This window comes from Tursiops truncatus, chromosome 2 (genome assembly GCF_011762595.2).
Source record: "Tursiops truncatus isolate mTurTru1 chromosome 2, mTurTru1.mat.Y, whole genome shotgun sequence".
Taxonomy (NCBI): Eukaryota; Metazoa; Chordata; class Mammalia; order Artiodactyla; family Delphinidae; genus Tursiops; species Tursiops truncatus.
Window position 1 is genome coordinate 92,627,265 of NC_047035.1, and position 16,300 is coordinate 92,643,564.

The 16,300-nt window shown below is 35.4% G+C and overlaps 1 protein-coding gene across 7 annotated transcripts in view; it reads right to left on the reverse strand.

The window, feature by feature from the left end:
• Positions 1–16,300, reverse strand: part of GABPB1 (GA binding protein transcription factor subunit beta 1) — a 79,289-nt gene that overhangs the window by 23,392 nt on the left and 39,597 nt on the right. For 4 of the 7 annotated variants that reach the window (XM_019929327.3, XM_073800977.1, XM_019929333.3 and 1 more), the window contains 5 exons: positions 11,072–11,179; positions 4,954–5,121; positions 3,146–3,340; positions 1,761–1,908; positions 1,296–1,409 (listed from right to left, as the gene is read on the reverse strand). In XM_019929327.3, coding sequence (XP_019784886.1) covers positions 1,296–1,409; positions 1,761–1,908; positions 3,146–3,340; positions 4,954–5,121; positions 11,072–11,179 — 733 coding nt within the window. Of the gene's footprint in view, positions 1–1,295; positions 1,410–1,760; positions 1,909–3,145; positions 3,341–4,953; positions 5,122–11,071; positions 11,180–16,300 lie in introns of those variants that run through there. The other 3 variants (XM_019929350.3, XM_019929340.3, XM_073800978.1) reach the window with 2 other exon arrangements.

The following is a 16,300-nucleotide window of genomic DNA, read 5'->3' on the forward strand; positions in this document are numbered from 1 at the left end:
AAAGGCAAAAATTTTACAAGTTTAATCAAATAGAAATCCACCAATGAAATTAATTTTCTTTGATATACTTATGCAATTACAAAGGTGCTGAAGAGATCCAGGCATAGGTCATAAAAGCAGCATGTCAATAGGATGATACACGTAGCTGTTAATGGCCAAAAGTGATTCAGAAAAATCTTAAGACTCCCAAATATAAAGGTTTAGATTCAAACATTGATTACAATGCTAAAGAAGCTGGAGAATGAATAAATGTTTACTATTACTAGTTGAGGGGCATAGGGGGAGAGAGGGGGGAGGGAGGGGGAGGGGGGAGACGGAGGGAGAGAGGGAGAGAGAGAGGGGGAGAAAGGCGAGAGATAAGTAACCACCCCCCCACCACCAAAAAATACATCATCCAATCATCACCTTGAAGAGTCAAATCCAGTAATATCTACCTTCGATCTTTTTGGTGAGGATTAAATGAGACGTGTAAAACATCAGCCATAGTGCATAGCACACACAGTAAACATGCAGCGAACTGTTGCTGTTATTATTATTATTAGTCACATTTTGAAAAAAAATTAAATAATGACAACAAATTATTCTTTACTTTCTTAAGCATTGGTCCAAATAAAATGGCTTAAACTACAGTAAGAAAAATAATTTTGTGGAGTCTTTTAAATTCCCTAATTAAAAAAATATTTTACTTACATAATTATAGCAAGAATTATTTTGGTTAAGTATAAAGGTAAACCTTATCAAACCAGCTATTAATACTGTTTGTAATCATTTAACCCCAAGTTATACTTTAATGGTGGTTGTTGGTGTGCTATTTCCTAGTTTTGTCAGTCACTAAGATTTTATGTCATTCTAATAGAGCTGCCAAAAATTAAAAGTTATGAAAAAGACAGCAGGTTCATATATACTTAGCTAATTTATTTATACAAAAAGTCAGAGTAGTAAAACAAAGCCAAATGGGGTACACAGACATGTTTTCTGTGAACCACACAAGTTTGTTTTTAATTTTAATTAATTTTAATCTTAATTTAATTTTAAATAATTGCCAAGATTTAATGTTCTTTTAAAATCCAGATTTTCAGCTTCCCTTGAAAAAAACAGAGTCTGGCAATACTAACTGAGCATTTTACTATAATCAGTTAGAGCTGAGTAGGAGATGCACCCTTGCCCCGCCCCACTCTCCTCAGATGGCCATAACCTCAACCCTGCCCCCTTTAGTCTTTTAAATTTCCTTCCTGGCCTGTGCAAATATTTGAATCTCCAACTTTCGATGTACACATTTGACTCGTTTTTCTAACCTGGAGTTTCTGAAGAATTGGACAATGGAGCAGATGCTTCAGCTAAGGCAGCTAATGTAGCTAATACTGATGTAGAGGAGTTTCCAAATTGAACAGCAGATACACCCGTTTCATCTACGATAAAGGAGAAAACATGTTTGAATTTTTAAGGAATTTAATCTAGTGAATTTTTCTGATCATCTGTTTTACTTTATTCAACTCTTAAATGAAGCTTAGATAATATTAGTTTTGTGAAAAACGAGCTTGGATAGCATTAACTTTTGAAAGGTAATACTGCAGTACATTTTGCAATATCACCTTTCTTTAGATTATTTTGCCTCATAAAAATTTTTTTGCCAATTATAACAAAGAAAACCAAGGTGGCTGATATAATCTTACCCTCATTCTCCAACAGTCCTTTCTTAAAAGGATGAATACCTACTAAAGCATAAAATCCCAACAGCTATCCTATATGCATCTCAATACCTGTTGCCTTGGATGAATTTTCTGAAGATACCAGACCTGTTAGGTTCACCACCCCTCCAGGTCCAATGATAAACTGTGGTGTTGCAGCGTGTATCGTCACAGTGTCGGGACTCTCTGGGTTTGTGTTGATTTGGTTCTGCATAGCAATCTAGAGGACAAATTACCACAGTGTTTTCAGAATTATAACCAGAACATATAGGACAGACTTTTAATGTAACATCCTGTAATCTAAGAATCATATAATACAAATGGAAATCTTTGTTTCTGGTCTACTGAAAGTATAGTGGTAAATCATAGATATGTATTTATATCCTGAGTTCCCCTATTAGGTAAAGCAGCAAAATCCCATGTGAGGCGAAGTAGGTATCTGAAAGGATTGTATAGAACTCAGTTGAGTGAATTCCCTGGTGGTCCAGCAGTTAGGACTCTGCGCTTTCACTGCCAAGGGCATAGGTTCAATCCCTGGTCAGGCAACTAAGATCCCGCGAGCCACGCGGTGGGGCCAAAAAAAAAATCTGTGTTCTATATATAAATAGAACACAGTTGAAAGATATTCTGCTGCCCTGCAGCTACAGAAATTAAATTACTTAAATCAAATTATGTTCTCTACTATATTCAGCAATATATAACACTACCTATATAAAGCACATCCTTCTCAGTTAATTGTCCTCCATCCTCAACCCTAGGCTCCAAACTGCACCCTTGGGAGTAAAAGAATTGGAAGAAGCACAGCAAAATTTATTTTCCTGAACACATAACATCTTTTAAGTAACTAGATGAAGTTCAACAGACTCAGATAGTCTTAGAGAAGAGTTCTACTGGGAAGGAGAACAAGAAGATAGGCAAGAAGACGCAGTAAGTAAAGAAGAAAATTTACATCAATGTTGTCTAGCTAAAGAAAAGAGAAGTAATGTTGGTTAGTAGGAAAACTTGTCCAAAAACCATAAATAACTATGTTCACAAACAGATTTTTTTGAGGATGGTGAAAAAATAAAAGAAACCAATCAGAATGATGAAGACTGCATCACTCACTGAGGGGACATGATTATGATTCCTAAAAAAAAATGTTAGTGGAAGTATAACAGACTTGAAAAACCATAAGGTATCCAAACATGCATCAAAATAATTAATAGACTAAAATGTATAGAAGGGAATTCAGAACCTTACAAACACTGAAAGTAATCACTTTATCTAATCTTCTAATGTTACATGCAAAGACTGTGGTCTTACAATTAGGAAAATGAACAGCAATGAACAAAGAGGAAGTGAAAAAGGAATAGGACTGTCCAAAATAAGTCCAAAATGAAAAACTACAAGCTAAATAGTTCAAATCATCCATATGACAGAGATCCTTTTATTTTCTTAAATTAAAAGCCAAAAGTTACCTGTAGTATCTCTGCTAAATCTTCATTCCCATTGTCTATTGAAATATCAAACGCAGTTTTACAAAATTTACTTTGCGTGTGTACATCAGCACCATATTTGATTAAGAGTTCCACCACCTCTTGATGATTGTGTTCTGTGGCCCAGTGTAGAGCTGTCATCTTCAACATGTCCTTTGCATTGACATCAGCGCCATGCTATACAAATATTTCAAAATAAGAAATTTCTAAAATACGAAATATAAAGAAGTCCTGATATGAAAATACTAGCCACTGTGCTTTAAACCAAGACTTTGCTACTAATATGACCAACTCTTTATTTTTGTGTGTTGAATGATCTACATGTTCCAGGAATCACCACACATCTGTCACGTAATCAGTTTCCTATCATGTTGGCTTTCCTAATTGCATTCCTTCTAATTTCTTAGGCGTACAGCAATTATTTTTTCAGTCATCCAGCCATGAGTATGAAGGGCTAGAATGGCATAAGGTGCGAAGGAAAACTATGAACATTCCTTCAAAACCCTCCAGCTCCTTATTTACACAAAAATATCTCTTGCTTTCAAAACCAGTGCAATATAATGAATTAATAGGGAGCTATCAAGAGATACACTACCCATTACGGTTGTCACTAGACACGTGTAGCCGAATACAGTTATGCTGTGCATGTAAATACACACTGGAATTCAAAGACCTCACACCAAAAAAAGGATGTAAAACATCTCAATAATTTTTAAATTGATTTCATGTTGAAATTATAATATTTTATATATACCGAGTTAAATAAAATATAATATTAAAATTATTTTGTTTTTACTTTTTTAATGTAGCTATACAAAATCTAGAATTACACATGACTTGTACTCGTGGCTTATATTGTATGTTTTTTGGATAAGTTGATCTAGAGGCCAGAATAAAAAGAATTAAGAATATCTAAATCTATCACTCTGTTTCAGAATTTTCTCTTTGGCATTTAGATGATTAAAGAAAAAGCCCTGCCTGTATTATTTGTTTGTTAATTATTCAAGCCTAACATTCCCTTCCATGTGCGTTTTAAATATGTTGAGTAAGACAAAGCTGTAGTCCCTCACCACAGCAAAGACCAAGATCTAAGAAGTCAATTGTCTGACTTAACTAAAAACATACAATGAGGAAGTTTTTCCCCCCACAAAATAACACTTTAAAATAATTTTCACTCAAATGAATGCTTACCCACAAAAAATGAGATAACATGGGGGAAAAAAGTAGACATTCAATAAAACAGAGACAGGCTCAGACCTGGGACCCTTTGCTGCAGTGCTTGCACCTGGACAAACATCTCCTCCAGCGACAGAATACAAAGAAACTAATATAAGGGACTAAAAATAACTGCGTGCATGTGCAGTTGGGGCAAATTATGAACAATTAAGATACAAAAGACCAAAAACCCAACTGCCACTTCTGCCAACTTCCAAACCCACTTGGGAGCAAAAGCAGGGTACTGCATACAGCACCACTAAGGGGGTGGGCAGACCACCCAAGCCACCCCTCCCATGTGACCCCTGGACTGGCCCCTACCCTCACTGCATTTAAGGGACCAGCTCCTCCCCTGTCAGGGAGCGAGCAAGGGAACCTGATACTTGTTTTCGCTCCCTAGTGCTACAGCACAAGTCCTAATAAAGCCTTGCCTGAATTACTTGTCTGGCCTTAAGGAGTCCAAGAACCCTGTCAGTAACAAAACTAGTTCCCTTCTCCCTCTTATAAAACCACTATGGTTTTATAGCCTTTGGGGTCTTACTTTCAAAAGCAAAGTGCAAAAAGAGAACACATACCTTAAGCAAAACCTCCACTATGCTGGCATGGCCCTCAGAAGCTGCCATATGCAGTGGCGTTCGGTCCACTTTGGTTCTGGCATCCCTACTTACACCGGCTCGGAGTAGTACTTCTGTGGTGGAATAATGTCCGTACTGTGCTGCCAGATGAAGTGGAGAAGTTCCAAGCTATACCACAAGAAAAAAAATCCACATCTATAGTCATTTTAAAATATACTTCTATCTTCTACTTTATATATTCTGTTTACAGAGCAAACAGATTCTCTTTATATCAAATGTTTACACAGTAACTCAAAACTGAAAAGGAATAATTTTTGCTGATCACAGTCTCTTCATAGGGGCCTTCAAGAATTCCCATTCATTTCTCAGTGAGGAAGAAATGACAATATTTCATTTAATTCAAACTTGCTTTATTTTGTTATCAGATAGTCTAAACAAAATTAATTTCATCAGGAATTAGATATAATTAGGGTCAGAAATTTTTGAGCATTAGAAAGTTTTCCTCACACCATTCACACAAAACTTTTCATCTATGAAATTCACATCAAATAATTGTAACAGTGTACATTTTTACATTAAACTGTTTCTAGGACTTAAAAATAAATTAATTAAAGCACCTCAGTGATCTTTTTAGAGGAGTTCACATAGTCATTTTTCAAGGAAAAAATCTGATGTGAGGTGCACTTGCCAAAGGTGAGTTAAGACGGAACCAAAACATGCAGCAGAAACTAACACAACATTGTAAATCAACTATTCTCCAATAAAAATTTTAAAAAAAGAATCAAAAGAGAGCCCAGTTCTCCTGAAATTGGTTCCACGTGGCCTAGTCATGCTACATTCAAAATATACAGAAGTACATACTAAAATGTGAAGAAGAGCCTTATCAGGGGTATAATTTTTTTGTGTGTGTGTGGTACGCGGGCCTCTCACTATTGTGGCCTCTCCTGTTGCGGAGCACAGGCTCCGGACACTCAGGCCCAGCGGCCATGGCTCACGGGCCCAGCCGCTCCGAGGCATGTGGGATCCTCCCGGACCGGGGCATGAACCCGTGTCCCCTGCATCGGCAGGCGGACTCCCAACCACTGCACCACCAGGGAAGCCCAGAGGTATAATTTTTAATAGGTGAAAACTAGAATTACATTATATCACATGCACTTAGAAGCACAAAAAGTCCCTACAACTCTCGGATTACCAAGGCACTCATGTTCTAAAGAACCAAGATAGTTCACTAGAACATGCAATTTGCTAAGACCACTGCTGTAATAATAGCAACTAAGGTTTTTATTTAAGCACTTTCCATAGCAAGCACTATTCTAAGACCTTTACACCTATTGTATCATTTAATCTCCTCAAAACACAGGTACTATTACTATCCTCATTTGGCACTAAAAGAAACTAAGGCATGACCAGGGGATAAGCGGGGGATAAACTGGGAGATTGGGATTGACATATACACACTACCATATATAAGACAGATAACTAATAAGAACCTGCTTTATAGAATAGGGAACTCTATTCAATAATCTGTAATGGCCTATATGGGAAGAGAATCTTAAAAAAAAAAAAAAAGAGTGGATATATGTATAACTGATTAACTTTGCTGTTCACCTGAAACTAATACAGCAATGTAAATCAACTATAATAAAAAGTTTTAAAAATTTTAAGAAAATAAGTAAGGCACAAAGAGGTTACTAATTTGCCTGAAGTCACACAAGTAAGAGTCATAATACAAAGCTAGGTATGTGCTCTCAATATATGGTAAAAATGGAAATCATTTACCCTGGGAATAATTATTTTATTACTATTAAAAGCCTTGTATTTTTAAGGGAAGGTCATTCCTGCAGATTAAAGAAGATTTTTAAACAATCCTTTCTTCCTCCATGCTCTATCATACTTTTCTAAAACTGGCCCTTTCTATACTCTTAAATTCTAATATTTAATGAAATATCTCCATAGCCTATTTAGCAACCATGAGTTCTGCTCAGTGTGATAAAATGGTTTCTTTTGTAATTTTTTCTTCTCGAGACCTTACCTTTTTGGTTGATGATACAAAATATATATATACGTACATATATGTAGTTTGAAGGAGGAAAATAAGGTAAATACCATCACAGTCTATAAATAAAACATTAGCAGCAATTTAGAATCTTCCCACGTGCCACTCCCTAATAAGCCCCTCCCCCAACCCCTGAGGTAATTACTAGTCTGAATTTTGTAATAAAGATTGCTTTACTTTGCTTTTTTAAAAATTACTATGTATCCCTAAATAATATACTTTGGTTTTGCCTGCTCTGAACTTTATTTAAATAGAATCACATTGCATGTATTTCTCTGAGACTTGCTTTCTTTGGCTTAATATCATAAGATTCACCCACGTTGATGAATATAAGTATAGTTCACTAATTTTCTCTGCTCTATGATTTTCTACCAAATGAATAAGCCATAATCAATTTAACCAATCCACTGTTGAGCATTAAGGTTTCCAGTTTTTTATTATGAATAATGCTGCTACTAAAAACAGTCTTATACATGAATAAGAACTTCCCTTGGAAATATTCTTAGAAGTTCAATAGTTATGCCAGAGGGTATGTACACATTTAAATCTACTAGGTACTGCCAAACTGTTCTCCAAAATGTTTCTATCAATTTATGGATCTCCTCACCAACGGTTGGTGCTGAAAGACTTTTTTGTTTAGTTTTTGCTTATCTGATGGATAAGCAATAGTGTTTCATGATTTTACTTTGCATTTGCCCAATCATTAATGTAGCTGAGCATCTTTTCACGTTTATTGGTTATTCAAACATTCTCTTTAGTCAAGTACCATATCAAGTCATTTGCCCTATCTTCTTTGTCTTGTTTTTCATCACTGTCATGGGAATCCCTATGTATTATGGATACTAATCCTTCTTAAGATTTTTGTCTTTTTTTTTCAGGGTTTATAGATATTTTTTTAATTGAAGTATAACTGATTTACAATATTATATTAGTTTCAGGTGTACAGCATAGTGATTCAGTATTTTTATAGATTATACTCCATTAAAAGTCATTACAGGGGCTTCCCTGGTGGCGCAGTGGTTGAGAGTCAGCCTGCTGATGCAGGGGACACGGCTTCGTGCCCCGGTCCGGGAAGATCCCACATGCCGCGGAGCGGCTGGGCCCGTGAGCCATGGCCGCTGAGCCTGCGCGTCCGGAGCCTGTGCTCCACAACGGGAAAGGCTACAACATTGAGAGGCCCGCGTACCGCAAAAAAAAAAAAAAAAAAAAAAAAAAACAGTCATTACAAGATAATGGCTACAATTCCCTGTGCTATACAATATATCCTTATTGCATATATATTTTATACATAGCAGTTTATATCTCTTAATCCTATACCCTATTTCGTCCTTCCCCACTTTACTCTCCCCACCAGTAACCACTAGTTTGTTTTCTGTATCTGTGAGTCCAGTTTCTGTTTTGCTATACACATTTGTTAATTTTTTAGATTCCACAAATAAATGGTATCATACAGTATTTGTCTTTCTCTGACTTATTTCATTAGGCATAATACTCTCCAGATCCATCCACATTGCTGCAAATGGCAGAATTTCTTTCTTTTTTATGGTTGAGTAATAGTCCACTGTATATGTACATACCACATCATCTTTATCCATTTGCCTGTTGATGGACACTTGGGTTGCTTTCATATCTTGACTATTGTAAACAGTACTTCTATGAACATTGGGGTGCACGTATCTCTTCGAATTAGAGTTTTCATTTTTTCCAGATATATACCCTGGAGTGGAATTGCTAGATCATATGGTAGTTCTATTTTTAGCTCTTTGTGGAACCTCCACACTGTTTTCCATAGGGGCTGCACCAATTTACATTCCCACCAACAGTGCACGAGGATTCCCTTTTCTCCATATCCTTGCCAACATTTATTTGTAGACCTTTTGATGATAGCCATTCTGACAGGTGTGACGTGATATCTCATTGGTATCTTGAAGGCTCTTTTTGTCTTGATGTACTACGGGATCACTATGATGTGTCTAGATATAGATTATTTTTATTGATTCTGCTGGAGATTTTCTGGGCTACTTGAATCTGTGAGCTGCCATCTTTCATCAGTCTTGGAAAAGCTAAACCATTATCTTTTAAAATTATTTCATCCCTATTTTCACTCTCCTTGTGGATTTATGATTAGATTTATGTTAGACTTTCTCATACACTAGCCTTCATGACTCCTGACATCTTTTATATTTTTTTGTTTTTCTCTGCACCGCATTCTGAATGATTTTTTTTTGTTTTTCAGTTTACTAATTTTCTCTTCAGCTATTCCTAATCTGCTATTAAAATCTTATCTAAAGTCCTTATAGGTCTGCTTATGTTGTCAGTTGTTCCAGTGGGTTATTGTCCAAGCTGCCTTGTGTCCTTGTGTGTTCAGTTTTTGTTGGGTTTTTTTTTTCGTTTGGCCACACGACGTGGCATGCGAGATCTTAATTACCCGACCACAGATCAAACCTGCACCCCCTGCAGTGGAAGCACGGAGTCTTAACCACTGGACTGCCAGGGAAGTCCCAGTGTTCAGTTATTTCTGACTGTTCATTTTCCTTGGAATTTCATTTGTAGATATGAAGCCTGGGAGGAAGGCAGCTTCCTCCAAAAAGGATATTCATTTGCTTGTGTCAAGAACCAAGGGTAACCTCTAGTCCAAAGATAATTTTAAATTCATTCTTCAGTTCAGAGTTTTGCAGAATACATAAGTATTTATGAGTTAAGGCCACAAATGTGTGCAAAGGATGGCTTTTGACTCCAAATTCTCATCAACAACATTTTTCCTCTCTCCATTTGGTACCTTAGTTCAAGCCAGTTCATTTGCAGGGGCAGGGGCAGGGGCAGGATCAAGTAGGAGGATGGAGGGGGTATTTCTGGTTTACCCTTACAACGAAGGTACATCTCTTTAGGATTCCAGTATTATGGGGAAAGGATCTCTAGGAGACTTCCCTCTATGAGCAGTCTCAGGTCTTTATCTTAAGTAACCTATGCCGGGGAGGTAGAACACCAACTGGCAAATTTACTGAGTTAGCAAATGTTCTAAGGGTGAAATTTCTCTGGGTTATGGTCTTTGCTTAGTTTTTCAGCTTGATAATCCCTTACTTTCTTTCTAACTCATCAGTGCCCTTAAGATTTTTTTTTAATATACTCAGTCAAAAAATCTTTATCTTTTAAAGACAGATGCTGAAAGCTATGGATGAAACAAAATGGTTCCTGAAATTTACTTTAAAATAATACTAAACAAAGAAAGTAAATGGGGTTATAGAGGAAGTAAGATTCATTTGATTTGATAATTTTTGAAGGGTATACAGGGGTTGATTTATGTTTGAAATTTTCCATAATAAAAAAAATTGTTTTGAATGAAAAGTTAAAAAGAACATGGAACAAGTAAGCTAAAAACAACAAAATCAAAACTCTGGAGTTTTTAGTTGTTACCAGTGGGAGAGTTAATCCATATTCCTAACCCTCCACATTCCCAAGAATATCCCTTTTGATTTACCTGCAGAATTAAACAGAGTTATGGTTTCTGTCTTCTTCACAATTGCCTTCTGTAATTACTAAGAACTCCTTCTCATTCCTTTCTTCCTTCTGAGTGATGTTTGCAATAGTTTTACAAGTATCAATTGAAATGCACACATTTTTCCTTTTTTAGAATCAATTATAACATTAACACCAAATTTGCTTTTTCTGAATTGTAAATTCTACCTGTGCTATTTATAAGGCCTTTAAATTAAATCGCCAGCAGCTACATTTTACATTCATCCTACATTACTGAACTCCGTAATTTAAAGAAAAACCCATGTGTGGACAGAATATTTGGATAAGGTGGTCTATTATAAAAAAAAGTATATGAACCATTCTCTTTAAAAGCAAGCTATAATTCTAAAATTGCAAACAAATTTGCAAAAAAATTAAATTTTCACCACTTATAAACACAATACTGACTAAACTTTTAACTGGAAAAACTCAAAAATGAGAGGAAGAAGAAGAAGGAGAAGAAGGAGGAGGAGGAAGAGGAGGGGGAGGAGGAGGAGGAGAAAACAAAAAACAAAAAAACCCCACAACATTAAAACCATTCTTTACCCAGTCTGTAGTAAAAGGAGCTCCATTAGCCATCAAAATACGAACTTCATCATCTTGACCTGCTCGAGCCGCTTCTAAAAGCTTCTTTCCCAAATCTACCAGGGACATCTAAACAAAACATAGATGAATTTAACATCTCCATTTATACATTATGACATAATTTTTTTCCCTTCTATCTTCACTAATAAGTCAGTTCTCAATTAGACCTTCAAAAGGTTGTGATATAGTTCCTCTGAAACTACAGATCATATAAAAGCAATTTTTATTTGAATTTTGGGAACAGATTTTTCTTTCTTATCAAATTTTTAACTAGGATAATAAAATTAATTTGAATTCTCCGAACACAGCTGGTAAAAAATAGAAGAGGTAAGTGGCAAAGAAAGCTTGTCTAAAATTTAAAACTAGCAACAAACTGTTTTCACTGCAGGAGTTGCAGCAATAAAGTTTTCTCACAAATGTAAATAGAAATAAGGTAAATATATTATCCTCTTTAAGTGGTACAAAATTTAAAATAAATCTACCATAACTTTTTTTAGCAACAGTGAATGTGCTCAGTATTTGAAAATAAGTATTTTCAACCCTCATACAGGCAATGTGCATGTAAATTCTTTCAGAAAAAGGCACAATTCAGGGCTTCCCTGGTGGTGCAGTGGTTAAGAATCCACCTGCCAATGCAGGGGACATGGGTTCGAGCCCTGGTCCAGGAAGACCCCACGTGCTACAGAGCAACTAAGCCCATGCACCACAAGTACTGAGCCTGCGCTCTAGAGCCCGCAAGCCACAACTACTGAGCCTGCGTGCTACAACTACTGAAGCCTCCGCAACAAGAGAAGCCACTGCAATGAGAAGCCCATGCACCGCAATGAAGACCCAATGCATGGGACTTCCCTGGCGGTGCAGTGGTTAAGAATCCGTTGCCAATGCAGGGAACACAGGTTCAAGCCCTGGCCCAGGAAGATCCCACATGCCGCGGAGCAACTAAGCCCGTGTGCCACAACTACTGAGCCTGCGCTCTGGAGCCTGTGAGCCACAACTACTGAAGCCCACGCACCGCAACAAAGAGTAGCCCCTGCTCACCGCAACTAGAGAAAGCTTGCACGCAGCAATGAAGACCCAATGCAGCCAAAAATAAGTAATAAATAAAATAAATAAATATAAAGAAAAAAAGACCCAATGCAGCCAAATAAATAAATAAAATTAATTTATTTTAAAAAAGGCACAATTCACATTCAATGAAAATAATGAAAAGAGAGTCTAACAGTATTATCAATAGAGTATGTGTCTCATTAAGAACCTATAAAGTAAGTATGCCCCACATCCTGAATACAAGATATCTGAAAATGTCACAGCCTAGGATGGGTGTGTGTGTGTGTGCATGTGTGTGTATGTGTGTTTGTGTCATCTTGAATAAGAAATATTGAAATATGTGTTAAGGAAAGATCATGTCAGGAGTACATAGGAGAAGAAAGATTTGAAAGTATCAGAAATGCTCAAATTCAAAAGATGACACTTCTAGAAGAAGAAAGTTCCCAAATCCAGAAAGACTATTCAATGATGTTATATGTATCTGGAAGAAAGGCAAACAAGTAGAATTTGAAGGTTGTGGGGATGGGAAGATATGGAACCCCTGAAATTTACACAAGAAAAAATGTGCCTCAGGTATGAATTTGTCTCAAAAAGTGAATACTCTTTGAGTTGAGGGGAAATAAATTATCAGAGAGGAATGTAAGGTTGATTAGTATATCCCAATCTGGTATGAACAGGAATTACTCAAGAAAAGAGGGGAAAGGAGTATGTGTGTGAGAAGAATGTTGACAGAGCTTGGAGAGGTTATTTATACCAGAAAGGAACAAAATGCATCACATAATTAGAGGTGTTAGGAAATCTAAAAGGGTTGATTAAAGGTTGATTAAAAAATGTCCCCAAAAGAACACAAGTTTGTGCTTAAATTATTGTATTTTTTAGTAGATTTCATAACATAGAAATAACCAAACACAAAAAGAGTGACCAGGAGCAGATGTTAATACTGGGAGGCTCACACAATGATTAGGTGAGATGTACACGTCCAAAACAGGCATTTGTCACCAAACAGGAAAGAATTTTTTATAGTTGTTCTCTTTGTAAGAATAGAAATAATTCATAATATATCCTATGGTGAAGAATAAGAAAAATAACCACATGCACTTGTGGGTTTTATGTGGGGGGTCTTTTATGCCTTTTTGTGACATTCACAACGTTTTCACCCTTGAATGTCTGATTTCCTTTCCTTTTTCCTCCCATTCTCTCATTCATACATTGGTGGAGTCACTGGAACCCAAAATATTCCTTAATCCCACTAAAAGCACTAAAATCAAGAGATTACTGTTCTTTAACGAAGGATTTTTCCTAGGGAATATGTACCAGCTGGATATAAATTAATAGCATGTTCAATAGGCAAAGAATCAGAAATAATAATGTCCTACTAAAGGCAGAATAAGGTAAAAAAAAACTGATCTCTCTTCTACAGAAATACAGTAAAATCTAAACTGGCCATACTAACAAAGACAGTGTTCTATAGTCTGGATGACCAAAATTTAATATTAACCTGGTTTTACAATGAAGTAAGTATTTCCCCCAAATACACATTTTTAAATATGTCTTACACAGTAATATAAAATCAATCTGCATTCATTCAGCATACATACTGCCAGATGGTTTAAATATCTGGATATCTTTTATGAAGTGGTGGTTTAGGGCTTTTCCTCATTCTTTAGAAATTGGATTGTCTGCCTTTTTCTTAATGATTTGTAAGCATTCTTATATACATTCTGGATATGAGTGCTTTGTCAGATATAATATGTATTATAAATATCTCCTTCCAGAACCCTGATTTCTTGACTCCACATCCCATGTTCTTTCCTTGATATCACATACTATCTTGTACAAGTAGATAACTGTCGTCTCATAAAAATACAAATAAAATAATCAAACTAAAATCAAAGATAGCATAAAAATGAATGTAAGAAACATTGAAATATTATTTAAAAGGTCTGATTCGAAAAGAGAAAACAAAAAAACAAAAAAAACCACCAAGCACCCAACAGATCAATAGTCAAAGGGCAGACCACACACTTTCTAAAAGAGAAAATAGAAATAATTCACTAAACATGTTCAGTATCACTGATGCTCAAAAAATGTGAAGTAAATAACTTTTAAAGTCAATTTGCAATTTTAAGAGAAGTTATAAAAAAATGTAACTTTTGTTAAATATTAGCCTAATCCTAATGACCTAATAAATGACCCCAGTTCTGAAGACCTATCCTAAAGGAAAAATGAAAATATACTGAAACAGATAAAAAATATATATGTTTTTATAATGTGAACAAACTAAAGGTAGGAAAATAGTTAAATTGTGGAACCTAACAGAATAGGATGCAGTAATTTAAAATAATATTTTTGAAGTTATATAATAATATTAAAAAGTTATGCCATGTTGAGTGAAAAGACACAAAACTAATTTTTGAATGTCAAAATATGCATATACAGAAAAAAATACTGAAAATATTAACAGTTGTTAGGGTGGTATGATTATGGGAAAATTTGCCTCCATTTCACAAAGTTTCTGTAATATCTTCCAAATTTAAACAATGGGGTTTTTTTAAGGGACAAATTGTGTGACTGTTAAATAAGTAAACAGTGACATTAAAGAAAGTTATATACTACTGACTTACTAAACAGAAAGAGTGGAAAAAATAAAGACTATGGAGGCTACTAGGGACCTAAAATAGCAAACATATTGATCTGCTTATAAGAACTGCAACAAAACAATGATGCATTTGAACAAATCAACTTCTTACGTAATTCTGCAATTTTCTTAACTATTTAAAACATCATATTTAAGGACCTAGGATGCTTAAGTTACTTTGGTTTTGAAATTCCATGAGAAATACAGGTGTGTAGATTAATGTAGCTAGATACTTTTAAATTGGTGGTTCTCAATGTTAGCAGCACTGCCCCCTAGAGGATCCTCTGGATTTATATAGAGGCATTTTAGGGATTACTGGGAAGAGGGATGGGATGAATACTTTACCAGCAATTAAAAGGCAAGTGCCAGAGATACTAGAGGTCCAACAATGCAGGAAACAATCCGGTATGGCAAAGAATTGTCATATGTCTTGTTGACTTTCAAAGGTCCCACTGAATATATCTAAGACTAGAACTTAACTAATATGTAAACAAAATGAATTTTCCCACATATTAATGCACCCCAAATTTTCTAGACTGCAACAATGCATCTCTTTGTTTTATTCAGAACTTTACTAAGAGTTTTTCACCATTTTGGAAAATCATGTCACCAATGCCAATGCCACTTGGGTATCTGAATCACCAATAGGTATTATAATCAGCTTTCACAGCTATCCCATTCACAGTGATTCATAGTCATTCTATGTACAGGCGCAAGCATTTGACTACCTCTTGTTTCATCTAGTGTAGTCTGCTCCAGTACTTACATATTGAAATACACATTTTATTATAAATTGCTTTCCTTCTACTTCTCCTTTACATTAAAATTAGGGCATCATAATGATTTGTTGAAATTGTGCAGATAGATAATATTAACTATGATTTTCATTTCAAGTTAGTAAAATGGGCAATACAAAATATTTATTATAAAAGAGCAATAGAGGTAATAATATTGAAAATCAATGGAAGAAAATACATGTGAGATCAAGTAAGACCAAAATCAAAGATGTTCTAATTTTCTTGCCAAGAAATTTAGTGAAAGTTAAGATGACAAAAATACCAAACTGTAGCAATTTCACTCCTGATTCTCACTGGACAGGAACATGCACATCATAGTAGAATAATTCGGACCCTTAGAGGAACTCAATTGAGTTAGGACAACAAAATTGACCAAGGGGACCATAGTTCCATGTCGAGCCCTCAGTTTACTTAGTTTGTTACCTCTATATTAAATCCTCAGAGATAAAGTGTTGGATTTACATAAGATCAGTTAAAGGCTTAGCAGAAAAGGTTGCTTTTTTGGTGTGGCAAATAACTTTTCCACAAGCATATGGAGAAGTCTAATTAAATTCAATAAATTTTAATTAATGTTTAAAATACTTACTGAAAATATATTATGTGTATGGTACTGAATGTCATTTAGTTTAACACTCCGTTCTTCTTGAGAAGAAAACCAAAAAACTCCCACTAATAAATTCCACCTTGAATTTCTTTACTACTTCTAAA